Source organism: Schistocerca serialis, chromosome 11, assembly GCF_023864345.2.
Source record: "Schistocerca serialis cubense isolate TAMUIC-IGC-003099 chromosome 11, iqSchSeri2.2, whole genome shotgun sequence".
Taxonomy (NCBI): Eukaryota; Metazoa; Arthropoda; class Insecta; order Orthoptera; family Acrididae; genus Schistocerca; species Schistocerca serialis.
In genome coordinates this window covers 206,685,352-206,702,575 of record NC_064648.1, presented here as the reverse complement: position 1 = coordinate 206,702,575, position 17,224 = coordinate 206,685,352, and the positions used below count along the sequence as shown (strand labels likewise).

The window sequence follows — 17,224 nt, the reverse complement described above, 5'->3', positions numbered from 1 at the left end:
GATGTTACCAAACAAAGACAGAGGACATTGCCAATTAAAGAGAGTATCTTCCATCATCGTCGCTACAGGCGGGTCCCTCTCTCATCTTGGGCTCTGGGTGACCTGGTTTCTTTTTTAACCTTCCCAACCTAGTTTCAAAAACTAGGTTTGTGTACTAACTTTTGTGTTTGTCTATCAGCAGTACTGAGTCGGACATAGTGGTTTACTGGTAAAGCACGTGTGACTAGGAAACCAGATATCATGGCATCAAATCCCGGCCAGACCACAGAAATTTTCTGTCTGCCTTTAATCTAACCTTCACCTCTCAAAGGTATGAGAAGTCTCCAAGAACAATATATTGTACTGTAGGTCCCCTTTCCTCAGGTGGTTAACAGGGGTAGGTTAGGGGAACACAGGTTGCCTGAGTGACATGTAATTGAGCCACAATGCTTTATTATTATTTTTGTTATTATTAAGTACTAGCAGTTTTCCCGAAGTACTGGCCAGAAATTCTGCCTCATAATTTTACAGTCAGTGTTATTTACATTAAAATCTACAATAAGTTCCATACACAGAAACTGTGAGTTTTAAGAAGATGAATAAATGAATGCAAACATACCTTTCCTGTTCAATGATGCCTATCGGTTGAACACTTCGTGACCAAGTCCACTTCGGATCAATTTTCACCAACATAAAATTGTAGATTAAGGGATTATTCTCATCATACAAGTGATACTCCACTATGGTCCGCTTTTGCGTTGGAGGTTCAAAATCTACAGGCGTCGTGTACTCGACATTACCAGCATATGCCACTCCTGTCAGGTCAAAGGTCAATTTAAGCTCTGTGTCAGTAATACATCTGTATTAATTGAAGATAGTGTTGTACTGGTTCTAATTTAAATCTTAACACATTTCAGATGAAATGTTCAAAATTCCATGAAGTTAAAATAGATAATAAAGTCGTGGAAGAAGTTGATGTAAACAAATTCCATGGATTAAATTTAACATAGACAATAATTTAAGCTGGAACACAGTTATATCGCTAACAAATAAACTGAACAGTTATGCATTTGCAATGCAAATACTGGGAAACGCTACTTACATCAACACATGAAAATTAGACATATGTGATTCTGCATTTGTCAGTATATGGATGTGGGGGAATTAAAATGGCATACCACAAATACTGAAGTTCCAGAAGAAAACTGTTCTATACATGGTTTAGAAAAACTGACATTTTCTTGTCAGAGAATGTGACTGATTTATTTGTTAACACCTATTTTTATTTGCACAATTACGAACAACTTCAGAACATTTACTGGAATCAGCGTACACTGGCCATCATAATACTCGTAACATGAATGTAGTAAAAAATAAACAGTGACAGTGTCAACTTTTGGTACTTTCCTTTTATGATTAATTTGACTGCCTGAATGGTGTTCCACCCAGAAGTTTGCACTGCTTGTGGGGTACGGTTTAATTATTACTTTTGTTATTTTTGTTCTAATGTTTACAAATGTCTCAGTTAGCATGCAACCATCCCATAAGCATGAGATATATTCTGCCTAACAAATGACAAGGCATAGGCAGAAATAGTGAAACAATACCCCTAACCAGAAAATCCACGCTTGTACTAAAATTAGTAGATCAGGATGTGGATAATTGTGTATGATTGTAATTGGAAAGTTTATTTCTAATCTTTAGCTGGGACTGTTGTAGTAAAACATTCAGTTCTTACTCAGAATAACTCAATACAAAGCTATCAAAATGCCCATCAGCTGAATGGAGAATGGTAAAAGCTCATAAAATGTTTGCTCAACGACCATACCTGAAATACAAAATTGTTACGGGTTTCGTGGCCACTTGTTTACAAATTGCCTATTGGCTTCTGTCTCGGGTTCTTCGGCCGACGTTCGTCTAATAATTTTACTGACTTTCAACACTGGCAATGGAGGGCAAAGCTTTGACAATGCCAGCCACTCATGCTGGCGAAACGTCAGTAAAATCATTAGATGAATGTCAGCCAAAGAACCCGAGACAGAAGCCAATAGGCAGTTTGTCATACCTGAAATGCTGTTACACAGTTTTTATAGCATGGAATATAATTCATATGAAAATGGTCTGAGTGCCACACACAAATACACCTATTAAAATTATTTAATATCAAGACTCTATGTGACTGTAGAAAAATAAATCGAAAGTCCAATGAGCTCATGAAAATTTAAATTTACTGCCATAGTTTGTATGACAAATTACTGAATGTCCATAATATGGTGCAATTTTCCAAAAATAATCTGAAATAAAATGTATTCCATTCATTCAGTCTTTGTGGCAGATATGGCAACTGGTGTAAGATTTGAGATAAAAGTTCAATCTTTGTTGCAGAGATTTTCGTTTTCAAGTTTCAGTGAAGCGTTTCACCTGTTGTAGGCATTTTTAGATTATCTGCAATACAAAAATTACAGAAGTAGGGATAAGGAAATATCTATGGGGAAAGGTTTTATGCAATTTACAGAAGGTGGTCATGGTGCACACCATCCATAAAAATGATTACACAATATGAATGTATCGGCAAAATGCAATTAGTACATCAAAAAGTTGAAAATCCCCAATGCTTATCAAGTAAGTTCCTGAAAAGAACTGGAGTGATAAAAGATTGCAGAGAAAAAAATTAAGGTTTGATAAACTGGAATTAGATTTGAAAAAGAGGCTAAGTAGACTGCGAAAATAAATAATGAAAAATACTTTAATTACCTTACTTGTTACCATGCACACAAATTAGGAACAGATGCGCAGTGGAGTTTCATAGAATGGAGGTACAGTATGTGTAAGTGGCCTGGTGACGAACGTAGAATGCAGGAAGTTATGGTAATCCACACAATTCCGAAGATGGCAAGAGCTGACAAGTGCGAGAATTATCACACAATCAGCTTAACAGCTCATGATTGAAGCTGCTTACAAGAATAATATACAGAAGAATGGAAAAGAAAATTGAGAATGCGCTAGGTGACGATCAGTTTGGCTTTAGGAAAAGTAAAGGGACGAGAGAGGCAATTCTGACGTTACGGCTAATAATGGAAGCAAGGCTAAAGAAAAATCAAGACACTTTCATAGGATTTGTCGACCTGGAAAAAGCGTTCGACAATATAAAATGGTGCAAGCTGTTCGAGATTCTGAAAAAAGTAGGGATAAGCTATAGGGAGAGACGGGTCATATACAATATGTACAACAACCAAGAGGGAATAATAAGAGTGGACGATCAAGAACGAACTGCTCGTATTAAGAAGGGTGTAAGACAAGGCTGTAGCCTTTTGCCCCTACTCTTCAATCTGTACATCGAGGAAGCAATGATGGAAATAAAACAAAGGCTCAGGAGTGGAATTAAAATACAAGGTGCAAGGACATCAATGATACGATTCGCTGATGACATTGCTATCCTGAGTGAAAGTGAAGAAGAATTAAATGATCTGCTGAACGGAATGAACAGTCTAATGAGTACACAGTATTGTTTGAGAGTAAATCGGAGAAAGACGAAGGTAATGAGAAGTAGTAGAAATGAGAACAGCGAGAAACTTAACATCAGGACTGATGGTCACAAAGTCAATGAAGTTAAGGAATTCTGCTACCTAGGCAGTAAAATAACCAATGATGGACGGAACAAGGAGGACATCAAAAGTAGACTCGCTGTGGCAAAAAAGGCATTTCTGGCCAAGAGAAGTCTACTAATATCAAATACCGGCCTTAATTTGAGGAAGAAATTTCTGAGGATGTATGTCTGGAGTACAGCATTGTATGGTAGTGAAACATGGACTGTGGGAAAACTGGAACAGAAGAGAATCGAAGCATTTGAGATGTGGTGCTACAGACGAATGTTGAAAATTAGATGGACTGATAAGGTAAGGAATGAGGAGGTTCTACGCAGAATCGGAGAGGAAAGGAATATGTGGAAAACACTGATAAGGAGAAGGGACAGGATGATAGGACATCTGCTAAGACATGAGGGAATGACTTCCATGGTACTAGAGGGAGCTGTAGAGGGCAAAAACTGTTGAGGAAGACAGAGATTGGAATACGTCAAGCAAATAATTGCGGACATAGGTTGCAAGTGCTACTCAGAGATGAAGAGGTTAGCACAGGAAAGGAATTCGTGGCGGGCCGCATCAAACCAGTCAGTAGACTGATGAAGAAAAAAAAAAAAAAAAAAAAAAAAAAAAGGTAATTGGGCCTTGAGTGTAAATAGGCAGTAGAATCAGACATATGGCGGTTGGCTAGTCTATAGATTATCCACTGCACAGGACCATGTTCATATACAGAACATAAAGTAACCTGGAAATGAAGTCTCATGCTTCTTGACAGAGCATAGGGGGATGATGCGGGAGACCCACACCGTCATACTAGGCAAGGCCCTAGTGGAGGTGGTTTGCCGTTGCCTTCCTCCGAATGAAGTAACCTCATAAATCAAAATGTATCTTAATTCTAAAATGACAGCTCTAAAAGTTAGAGGAAAGCTAACTGATATCTACCAAATAAGGAAAGGTTATCATAAATACAAAATAACAAGAATTAAATTATGCCTTAAAAATAAGGGCGTTAAACAAATAACAAAAGATATACCAGCATCCTTTACAGCGACAAGACTGAACTCCTTAACCCACTTACTAATGTTTTTCCTCATATTCAACACTACATTTACTATTTAAATTTATGAAAAATCAGCATATTTTGTCTTATGCACTCTTCTCAAAATTATCTATATACAAATATACAGGGTTATTACAAATGATTGAAGCGATTTCACAGCTCTACGATAACTTTATTATTTGAGATATTTTCACAATGCTTTGCACACACATACAAAAACTCAAAATACGTGCCCTTTAGTGATTCGGCAGACATCAAGCCGATAATCAAGTTCCTCCCACACTTGGCGCAGCATGTCCCCATCAATGAGTTCGAAAGCATCGTTGATGCGAGCTCGCAGTTCTGGCACGTTTCTTGGTAGAGGAGGTTTAAACACTGAATCTTTCACATAACCCCACAGCAAGAAATTGCACAGGGTTAAGTCGGGAGAGCGTGGAGGCCATGACATGAATTGCTGATCGTGTTCTCCACCACGACCGATCCATCGGTTTTCCAATCTCCTGTTTAAAAAATGCTGAACATCGTGATGGAAGTGCGGTGGAGCACCATCCTGTTGAAAGATGAAGTCGGCGCTGTCGGTCTCCAGTTGTGGCGTGAGCCAATTTTCCAGCATGTCCAGATACACATGTCCTGTAACGTTTTTTTTTTTTTGCAGAAGAAAAAGGGGCCATAAACTTTAAACCGTGAGATTGCACAAAACATGTTAACTTTTGGTGAATTGCGAATTTGCTGCACGAATGCGTGAGGATTCTCTACCGCCCAGATTCGCACACTGTGTCTATTCACTTCACCATTAAGAAAAAATGTTCCTTCATCACTGAAAACAAGTTTCGCACTGAACGCATCCTCTTCCATGAGCTGTTGCAACCGCGCCGAAAATTCAAAGCGTTTGACTTTGTCATCGGGTGTCAGGGCTTGTAGCAATTGTAAACGGTAAGGCTTCTGCTTTAGCCTTTTCCGTAAGATTTTCCAAACCGTCGGCTGTGGTACGTTTAGCTCCCAGCTTGCTTTATTCGTCAACTTTTGCGGGCTACGCGTGAAACTTGCCCGCACGCGTTCAACCGTTTCTTTGCTCACTGCAGGCCGACCCGTTGATTTCCCCTTACAGAGGCATCCAGAAGCTTTAAACTGCGCATACCATCGCCAAATGGAGTTAGCAGTTGGTGGATCTTTGTTGAACTTCGTCCTGAAGTGTCGTTGCACTGTTATGACTGACTGATGTGAGTGCATTTCAAGCACGACATACGCTTTCTCGGCTCCTGTCGCCATTTTGTCTCACTGCCCTCTCGAGCGCTCTGGCGGCAGAAACCTGAAGTGCGGCTTCAGCCGAACAAAACTTTATGAGTTTTTCTACGTGTCTGTAGTGTGTCGTGACCATATGTCAATGAATGGAGCTACAGTGAATTTATGAAATAGCTTCAATTATTTGTAATAGCCCTTTACTTCTCAGTCAAGTAGCTCCCCAGTTGGCCTCACAAAGGCCGGGCACCCCGCTTGTCGACAGCACTCGATAGATCCAGATGACGACCTGTCCAAATGCTAGCCGAGCTCAACAGCACTTAACTTTGAGGGACCGATGACCTCGTAGTTTGGTCCCTTCTCCCGCCTCCAAACCATCCGAGCAACCAACTTTGGTGATCTGAAAGGAACTGGTGTTACCACTGCGGCAAGGCCGTTGGCCACTACAATGTTTTCAGTTTTAAATTCTCATCTGTGACACTCCAAAAACTGTGTCCTATCGGTGTATGATGATGATTATTAGTGTCAATTTTGTGTGTACTGAGTGGAACTGTGCCTTTTAACCATTAAAGCAAGCATTTGATAAAACTTTTTCATCTTGACCTACGCAAATGGTGTACCTGGGACACTGGAGAATTACAAAATCTGCGATGGCACAAGTACACTGACAAATGTCCTAACATGGCCACACTAGATACGGTCAGGACAATAGTGGGACATGCTTTCAACTGATCCACAGCAAGCTGCTTCGGTCTTTAATTTTAACAGAAACACATATTATGCAATTCCAAACTAATTATAATGGCACAGGTACCGAAAGTATAGATCTACATCTTTACTCTGCAATAAACTGTGAAGAGCATGGCAGGGGTTACTTCCTATTGTACCATGTATTGTTTTCTTCACATTCAATTTGTGCACTGGGCATGGGAAGAACGTTTTCTTAGATGCCTCTATTTGCACTGTAAGTCTAATTTTGCTTTCACAGTCTCAGTGGACCAATCTGTGGAAACGGAAATGAAACTCCATATGTGAAATTTCTAGGCATCTGAATGGATATCAGACTGAGTAGGTTTCTTGAAAGACATCATGTTTACACCAGTGACTGTTAAACTTTTTACTTCCACTATAGCAATTTCAGCCTTAAGCCATCGGCACATGGACCGTGCTGTCGGACATTAAACGTTGAGTGCGCCAAGTTCAACATGCTACTGAACGCTCAGGAACGATGCGACTTCTGCATACGGTACGTGGGCCCCGACGTGGTATACACGATAGCAATGCATTCCAGCGGTAGTTGAGAGATTATTTCTAGTTCGTAAATCACACTGTTTACTCAACGGGCGAGCGTAAAATTCCCACATTATCTCTATTAAAACACAAATTTCCTCCATCGTCCACAAAAAGGAAAGTACCATGTCCAATCAATAAGGACACAGGCTTATAAAAGTTCGTACAGTGGTACTGTGGTACGTTTAGCTCCCAGCTTGCTTTATTCGTCAACTTTTGCGGGCTACGCGTGAAACTTGCCCGCACGCGTTCAACCGTTTCTTTGCTCACTGCAGGCCGACCCGTTGATTTCCCCTTACAGAGGCATCCAGAAGCTTTAAACTGCGCATACCATCGCCAAATGGAGTTAGCAGTTGGTGGATCTTTGTTGAACTTCGTCCTGAAGTGTCGTTGCACTGTTATGACTGACTGATGTGAGTGCATTTCAAGCACGACATACGCTTTCTCGGCTCCTGTCGCCATTTTGTCTCACTGCCCTCTCGAGCGCTCTGGCGGCAGAAACCTGAAGTGCGGCTTCAGCCGAACAAAACTTTATGAGTTTTTCTACGTGTCTGTAGTGTGTCGTGACCATATGTCAATGAATGGAGCTACAGTGAATTTATGAAATCGCTTCAATCATTTGTAATAGCCCTGTATTTTGATAGGAATGCTAACAAAACCTGAACATTATAGCTTGTAACTCTCAAAATATTGAAAGAAATCAAGTTTGCTGTACACCACTAACTAGATCAATTTCTCACCTTTCTAATTGGATACAACATGTCATACCATCTGTTAACAGAGATGAAGAAACACTAAGCTGCTATACTAGTAGCTGCTTGGCCCATCCCGCAGCTGGCGATGTAATAACGGACTTGAAATCTGTGACCATCTGCGAGTCTGTTGTATAAACCAGTGGTTTAAAAAGGGACATCATTACATCAAAAAATGATTGATTTTTGCTGACAATCTGATCACTGAGGAGGCCATCAACACCAAAAAAACACACGTTTAGCAATCTCAAATTCCTCAAGTAAATAGAGTTTCTGTCCCTTAAGGGCGAAATGCAAGATATACAGACCATTGATAGTAGGTGGGCAATGGCAGGATGCTTATAGATGTTAGGCAAATGGCAAGTGCTATTTTATCTGCCCTCTTCTCGGGAGCAGGTGCTCCTGAAACCTGCTTTTAAACATTCTTCCTGTTTGTCCAATGTACTGAGCACTGAGTTGGGTACATTGTAATCTGCAAACCCCTGACTTATTATAAATACAGCAACATGTCAATGAATTTAATGAACTGTACCAAAAATGTCATTTACATATGAAGTCATGGATGGTCCAGGCAAACTAAATTAGATTACAATTACAGTTGATTTATTTTTTATATCTACAGAGAGCCAACCACTAGCCCTTCATACACACTTCATCCTGCCATCTACACTGTTATAAATTTAATTTTTTTCTGCTCTACGATTGATCGCATCCTTGGATTACCATTCAGTGAAGATGCTGTCAGTAAAGAACTGAATAACTTAGAATTTATAGCAAGTAGAAATGGCTACAATACTTCTTTAGTTCAAAAGCTGTGTAAGGAACAGAAATTGAAATTAAATGCTTAGTCTATAATCAAAAACCCTAAAACAGAAGTAAAGATGTCCCTCTCCCTTTCCTAGGCAATTTGTCTTGTGACCTAGCCAAGCATTTTCAGCATATAAACACACTTATAACCTCCACTTGTGGTACCAATATATGACAAATTTCTTCTTAATGAACAGGCACAGAGAAGTATTTATGATAAGCCAGGGGTTTACAGATTAAAACATATCAAATGCAATGGTGAATATGTTAGAAGATGTTTAAAACCATACCTGCTCCCAAAAAGAGAGCAGGTGAAACAACACTCACCGTTAACAAAACATCTAAAGGCATCTGGCCATTGCCCACCTACTATTAATAATATGCAAATTTTGCATTTTGGCCATAAGGGATGAAAACTCAATTTATTTGGGGAATTTGAGATCATTAAATGCACATTTTGTGGTGGTGATGGCCTCGTCAGTGATCAGCTTAACAGCAAAAATCCCTCATTTTTTTCGATGTAATGGTGTTCCTTTTTAAAGAAGTTTAGTCTTGTTGATGTGAAGTACCGTATTTACTCGAATCTAAGCCGCACTTTTTTTCCGGTTTTTGTAATCCAGAAACCCGCCTGCGGCTTAGAATCGAGTGCAAAGTAAGCGGCAGTTCTGAAAAATGTCGGTAGGTGCCGCCACAGCTAACTTCTACCATCGAATTATGTAGCGCTACACAGGTATGCTTTGCAGGCACAAAGATAAATACTGGCGACAAAACATCTGTGTCAGTAAACTAAAAAATAAAAAATAAAAGGTGGAAGACGAGCTTTTTCTCACCGCTCCAAGTTTCGACCACTGCATTTCTATACATTATCCAACGAAGTAAATACAAATTCCATATTGTTCATCTTCGAATGTAGCACCATTTCAGCGTACTACGAAAATTCGACTGGCAAGATTGTTTGGATGTTTGTCAATATGGCCAACTCTACGTTCTGAATTTTTTCCTACCTGGGACAATAGATCGTTGCTAATAAGAACTTTATGAATTGTGAATCACATGCAGTATTCTCTTCACCATAAGAATAATACCAATATAAACATTTTGCCATGTATTCTTTCGTGTTTGCTGCTATCTCATTTAAATCCTGTCTGCCTAATAAACTACGAAACTAGAGTGGGACAACAGCAAACGCGGAATAATATACATATCATGTCATGTTTATATTCGTATTGTTCTTAAGCCTAATAGTTATACAGTCAGAAATGAAGCACGGCAATTAACAAGATTTTTAAATCTAAGATGACTAATTTCTGTACAGAATGTTATGTATTACACAGGCGTCTGCAAAGATTTTCAATCGGAGAAAAATTTTCGCTAAACTATCGTTCAGAAAATCTTCTATCATACACAGTCTATTATTTGGTTCTTGTTGATCATTATCAAAGAAAGCAGCAGTGTAAGTAACAGCAAATAGCAAGCAGTCTCTTGCCATTGTTTCGCTAATGAGACGATTCCTTTAAAAAAAAAAAAAAAAAAAAAAAGCGGCGGTTGCGCGCACAAAAGCAAGCCATGCAGCGAGCAGCGACAGGTCGTAAACACTCTTTATCAGAATCCGACAAACAATGCATGACACAGTACAGTGGCAGGGGGCGAAAGACATTCCGGAGGGCTGAACGGAAGGCCTCTCCAGTTTGTCTGACGAACTGGTTTCAGGCTCTGTCTCAGGCTGATACTGATCTTCGGCCTGACATGGCTGCTTGTCCTGTTCCAGGGGTTGCCCCTCAGTCTGCAAGATCCGGGCGGTCGCAGAGGGTGGGCTTACTGGTAGTTGGGAGCTCCAACGTCAGGCGCATAATGGGGGCCCTTGGGGAAATGGCAGCAAGAGAGGGGAAGAAAACCAATGTACACTCCGTGTGCATACCGGGTGGAGTCATTCCAGATGTGGAAAGGGTCCTTCCGGATGCCATGAAGGGTACAGGGTGCACCCATCTGCAGGTGGTGGTGGTCGCTCATGTCGGCACCAATGATGTGTGTCGCTATGGATCGGAGGAAATCCTCTCTGGCTTCCGGCGGCTATCTGATTTGGTGAAGACTGCCAGTCTCGCTAGCGGGATGAAAGCAGAGCTCACCATCTGCAGCATCGTCGACAGGACTGACTGCGGACCTTTGGTACAGAGCCGAGTGGAGGGTCTGAATCAGAGGCTGAGACGGTTCTGCGACCATGTGGGCTGCAGATTCCTCGACTTGCGCCATAGGATGGTGGGGTTTCGGGTTCCGCTGGATAGGTCAGGAGTCCACTACACGCAACAAGCGGCTACACGGGTAGCAGGGGTTGTGTGGCGTGGGCTGGGCGGTTTTTTAGGTTAGATGGCCTTGGGCAAGTACAGAAAGGGCAACAGCCTCAACGGGTGCGGGGCAAAGTCAGGACATGCGGGGACCAAGCAGCAATCGGTATTGTAATTGTCAACTGTTGAAGCTGCGTTGGTAAAGTACCAGAACTTCAAGCACTGATAGAAAGCACCGAAGCTGAAATCGTTATAGGTACAGAAAGCTGGCTTAAGCCAGAGATAAATTCTGCCGAAATTTTTACAAAGGTACAGACGGTGTTTAGAAAGGATAGATTGCATGCAACCGGTGGTGGAATGTTCGTCGCTGTTAGTAGTAGTTTATCCTGTTGTGAAGTAGAAGTGGATAGTTCCTGTGAATTATTATGGGTGGAGGTTACACTCAACAACCGAGCTAGGTTAATAATTGGCTCCTTTTACTGACCTCCCGACTCAGCAGCATTAGTGGCTGAACAACTGAGAGAAAATTTGGAATACATTTCACATAAATTTTCTCAGCATGTTATAGTCTTAGGTGGAGATTTCAATTTACCAGATATAGACTGGGACACTCAGATGTTTAGGACGGGTGGTAGGGACAGAGCATCGAGTGACATTATACTGAGTGCACTATCCGAAAATTACCTCGAGCAATTAAACAGAGAACCGACTCGTGGAAATAACATCTTGGACCTACTGATAACAAACAGACCCGAACTTTTCGACTCTGTATGTACAGAACAGGGAATCAGTGATCATAAGGCCGTTGCAGCATCCCTGAATATGGAAGTTAATAGGAATATAAAAAAAGGGAGGAAGGTTTATCTGTTTAGCAAGAGTAATAGAAGGCAGATTTCAGACTACCTAACAGATCAAAACGAAAATTTCTGTTCCGACACTGACAATGTTGAGTGTTTATGGAAAAAGTTCACGGCAATCATGTTGTTTTTGGAAACCCGGAATCTACTATGTAGGAATCAACATGGATTCCGGAAACATTGATCGTGTGAGACCCAACTCGCTTTATTTGTTCATGAGACCCCGAAAATATTAGATACAGGCTCCCAGGTAGATGCTATTTTTCTTGACTTCCGGAAGGCGTTCGATACAGTTCCGCACTGTCGCCTGATAAACAAAGTAAGAGCCTACGGAATATCAGACCAGCTGTGTGGCTGGATTGAAGAGTTTTTAGCAAACAGAACACAGCATGTTGTTATCAATGGAGAGACGTCTACAGACGTTAAAGTAACCTCTGGCGTGCCACAGGGGAGTGTTATGGGACCATTGCTTTTCACAATATATATAAATGACCTAGTAGATAGTGTCGGAAGTTCCATGCGGCTTTTCGCAGATGATGCTGTAGTACACAGAGAAGTTGCAGCATTAGAAAATTATAACAAAATGCAGGAAGATCTGCAGTGGATAGGCACTTGGTGCAGGGAGTGGCAACTGTCCCTTAACATAGACAAATGTAATGTATTGTGAATACATAGGAAGAAGGATCCTTTATTGTATGATTATATGATAGCGGAACAAACACTGGTAGCAGTTACTTCTGTAAAATATCTGGGAATATGCGTGCAGAACAATTTGAAGTGGAATGATCATATAAACTTAATTGTTGGTAAGGCGGGTACCAGGTTGAGATTCATTGGGAGAGTGCTTAGAAAATGTAGTCCATCAACAAAGGAGGTGGCTTACAAAACACTCGTTCGACCTATACTTGAGTATTGCTCATCAGTGTGGGATCCGTACCAGATCGGTTTGACGGAGGAGATAGAGAAGATCCAAAGAAGAGCGGCGCGTTTCGTCACAGGGTTATTTGGTAACCGTGATAGCGTTACGGAGATGTTTAATAAACTCAAGTGGCAGACTCTGCAAGAGAGGTGCTCTGCATCGCGGTGTAGCTTGCTTGCCAGGTTTCGAGAGGGTGCGTCTCTGGATGAGGTATCGAATATATTGCTTCCCCTACTTATACCTCCCGAGGAGATCACGAATGTAAAATTAGAGAGATTAGAGCACGCATGGAGGCTTTCAGACAGTCGTTCTTCCCGCGAACCATACGCGACTGGAACAGGAAAGGGAGGTAATGACCAGTGGCACGTAAAGTGCCCTCCGCCACACACCGTTGGGTGGCTTGCGGAGTATAAATGTAGATGTAGATGTAGATGTAGATCTCCCGAGCAATACATTCCTCCCCGTCCAACAACGATGTTCCTACACCCAGACCACACAGAAGCATCCCCCTCGTCACCCAATATTATCCTGGCCTCAAATACGTCAACAAATTACTCTGCCAGGGATATGACTTTCTCAAGTCAAGCCTTGAAATGAGATCATCCCTTGACAATATTCTCCCCACACCACCCAGAGTTTCCTTTCATGCACACCTAACCTCGGTAACATCCTTGTCAAACCCTACAATTTTCCCAGACCACCTTCTCTACCCAGCAGTTCCTACCCCTGTAACCGACCCCGCTGTAAAACCTGCCACACGCATTCCCCCACAACCACCTACTCCAGCCCCACTACTGGTAAAACATACACAATTAAAGGCAGGGTCACATGTGAAACAACATGTCATTTATCAGCTGCACTGCACAGCCTTTTACATTGGTATGATGACAACTAAACTGGCTGAGTACACGAACAGGCACAGACGAACTGTCCGCCTAGGACATGTCCAGTACCCAGTAGCAGAGCATGCCCTCCAGCATAATTCGAGGGACCTAGGAACCTGCTACACAGTACGTGCCATTTGGCTTCTCCCACCAAACACCAGGCCCTCAGAACTGCGGAGATGGGAACTTGCACTCCAACACATCCTTTCATCCCGCCATCCCCCTGGACTGATCCTACATTAACCAACCTCACTCCCATTTACTCTTCTGTCTTCTCCTTTTTCCCTCTCCTCTTTAGCCATCCACGCATCTTTTCTTCCTACAGAGTTGTGTTTATCTTTATACTATATACCTCTTTACTTCTGTATGCATCCTCTTTGGTTTGAAGCTGGCACAGTACTTACAGCAGAATATCTTTGGCTTCCCTCTGACGACCATGCCTCCATCCTTACTACCCTCCCCGTTTACCTTTCCCTGTTGCTTCATAACCAGGGTTGTGAGTAACTGAATCCACTTTCCCTTCTTCTCTTTTTTCCCCCTCTCTCCTCCCTGATGAAGGAACAAAGTTCCGAAAGCTAGGAATGTAAATTTTCTGTTCTGTTTTGTGTATCTGTCGGCTGTACTGAGCTGAGGTAAGTACTGGCCAGCCCGTCTATCTCGTTAGTATTTGTTTCACATCTTTATATGAGATTTTCCATTAATCATTTAAAAATGTAATCTGGAGTACAAGTTTTCTTTACCACATCAAGCTTAAAATCACTTTGGGCCTCTGAAGACACCAAGGTGGCAACACGTTCCATCCCTGGCTGTGTATTCAGGAGTCTGATAGATCCAGATCCTTGAGACAGTCAAATAGCACATATCCCAAATGGCTTGGTTGCATGGGGTCGATTTCTGAACAGCCATACAAAGTTGGTTTGGACCACTGCACCAAATGACAATGGTTAAGGTGACACTGATCTTTTCAGTGTCTGTTGATCCAAAAGGAGTGAGTGTGTGTGTGTGTGTATGTGTGTGTGTGTGTGTGTGTGTTGGGGCTTATGGGCGCTCAACGTCGAGGTCATCAGCGCCCTGACACACATTAAAGGGAACGAATGTGGACAGACCTAATAAAACTGAAACACACACGCAAAGAAAGCAGGAAAAGAAGGAAAATGCGACATAACAAAGTAGAATGTAAGGAAAGGGAAAACGTAGCAACAAGAATGCCACAGTAAATTGTCATTGGCTGGCCACTTACATAAAATATGGGCGAGCTTGTCACACAGTGAACAAATTAAGATCCTCTCCCTAAAATCTTTGTAAAAACATTTGACATGGCACAGAACTTTAAAACTTTAACCATAAGTCGCTGGTTCCGGAGTGGTGGTTCACCAGCCTCTGCACACAGGCTGTTCCGAAAGGCTCCAGTCAATATCTGAATGCCCTCATGGGACAACATCTAACATCTTGAGGTAGGAAATATGGGCCGATCCATAGACCAAGCTGCCACAATCTAAACATGATTGAGCAAATGACCAATGAAGCTGCAGGAAGTGGGATCTGTCAGCTCCCTATGCTTTTTCACTATGGCATTCCAAAATATTCGACAACTGGGAGCCCTCGTTTTGTAGGTCTTTCAGGTGTGGGAGCCAAGTTAATTTTGAGTCAAATAATAAACCCAAAAAGTGCACATTTTATGGAAAATGTAGAATACTGTCCTCCACTGTGAGCAGTGCTCGGTTAAAACTTCGACGAGCACTGTTAAAATTGACACACAGTCGTGAGAACTGAAAACCAGTTGTCTTGGCCCAGGTTTCCAGCCTCCTAATGGTCAGCTCTAGCTGCCTTGTCATTACTGGAAGATCAGATGAAGAGTAGAAGGTTGCAAAGTCATCCACAAATGAAGAACATTTGAGAGGGCACTTGGCTGTAGAGGAAATGTCACTGATAGTAACGGCAATGATGCTGGATTTAGCGTACTCAACAGCATAACAAACAGCACATTTGAGGTCTGTACTCACATGCAAAGTAATTTTGCTGCATCAGTTTCTGAAGGACCCCTATTAGCAGTTTTCCCAATGCACAAAAAAGGAGAAACAAATGTTATAATTATAGACCTATCTGCAGTCTCTCTGGCATGTCAAAAATATTGGAGAAAAGATGTACAACCATGTAACAGCAGTCTTTGATAAAAATACCTTGCTCGCAAAGTGCCAGCTCGGGTTTCGCAAAAACAAGTCCCTCAGAAAAGCACTTTTTCCATTTATTGAGCAAATCCTTAGGACTTTTAATAATAAATATCATCTTTCTGGTCTGTTCACTGATCTTACCAAGTTTTTTGAGTCAGTCACCCATGTCCACTACAAAACAGGAGCCATTTCATATTACAGGTACCCGGAATCAGTTTCGGTCTTCTCACAAATATGACGGAGGTGCTCAAAATTTCTAGTAAAGATGCCGATATAGTTTAGTCCCTTGAAACTGTGATTTGGTCTGGTGTACATCAAGGCTCAGCTCTGAAGTCCCTTCTTTTCCTCTTCTGTTTATCAATGATCTGCCTCTGAATTTACCTAAAGCCTTACTTGTACTGTTTGCAGATGACACAAACCTGTTTCAAAATCAGTTGATTTAAATAATGAGGGATGAATTAACTGATTCCATTAATTTTTACATTGTACAATAAAAGACTGTTATTAAATACAAGCAAAACTGCGCGTATGCTATTCAGTACATCAAAAAGTCACACAAGTGGACAGTACCAACACATTTGAAAAAGTCACACACTAAAATCCAGTTTTTTCAGGGAGTCATCTCAGGTTCTACTGATCAGAGATTAGAGGTCAAGTATTTTGAATAGCCCTTGACCTAGTGACCATTTGCATACCTACTGGAAAAACATGCCTACTACAGTTTTAAATTTTAAACATTACACACTTCCTGCATACCAGGAGCAAGTTGGTTGCTTCTTTTTCTTTAGGTGTGGTCTAGGATGGACCTTAGGTGGCTTTCAAACAACTATTTGTCCATGTGTGGTTAGTGAGAAAACTCAAAGCCATGACATTTGACTATGAAAAGTACCAATTGCAGCTACAACCAAGTCTATAATATCTGTTCACGGCAAATAGTAAAAATTTTTACCACATATTCGTAAGATAATGATCTCAGTGAACCTCGAAACTTTTTCTGATAGCATTATCCGTTACCGAGGTCCAGACGTCCAAAGTTACCATATTTAGGAATATAATATCCAGTGTGACGTGTAACTGTAGTTTTAACTGACTTGAACACATGGCAAGGCTTCTAGGGATCATCACAAGGGTTCTATGGCCACCAAACTACATTTTTAGGCAGCATCTGTTCACCAATAAAACTCTATGATGTGCTGTCCCCAAATAACGGGCACTTCATGCTCATACAAATATACCTAAAGTATTACTACAGGAGAAAACATAGGCTAAAAAGTGTCTTAACACTCCTGAAAAGATCATAAAATGACTGTCAAAATTTATTTAAAACTAGAAAGACTGCAAACTCAATAAAATACATCTAGTAACATTTTTACTCTTTAGAGACACAGATTATAAGCTGGGCA

General features: G+C 41.3%; 1 protein-coding gene across 1 annotated transcript in view; it reads right to left on the bottom strand.

The window, feature by feature from the left end:
• The window catches only part of LOC126426661 (venom serine protease-like), a 107,854-nt gene that overhangs the window by 55,405 nt on the left and 35,225 nt on the right, over window positions 1-17,224 (bottom strand). The window contains exon 3 of the mRNA XM_050088546.1: window positions 599-794. Within this exon, the coding sequence (XP_049944503.1) occupies window positions 599-794 (196 nt within the window). The remainder of the gene's footprint in view (window positions 1-598; window positions 795-17,224) is intronic.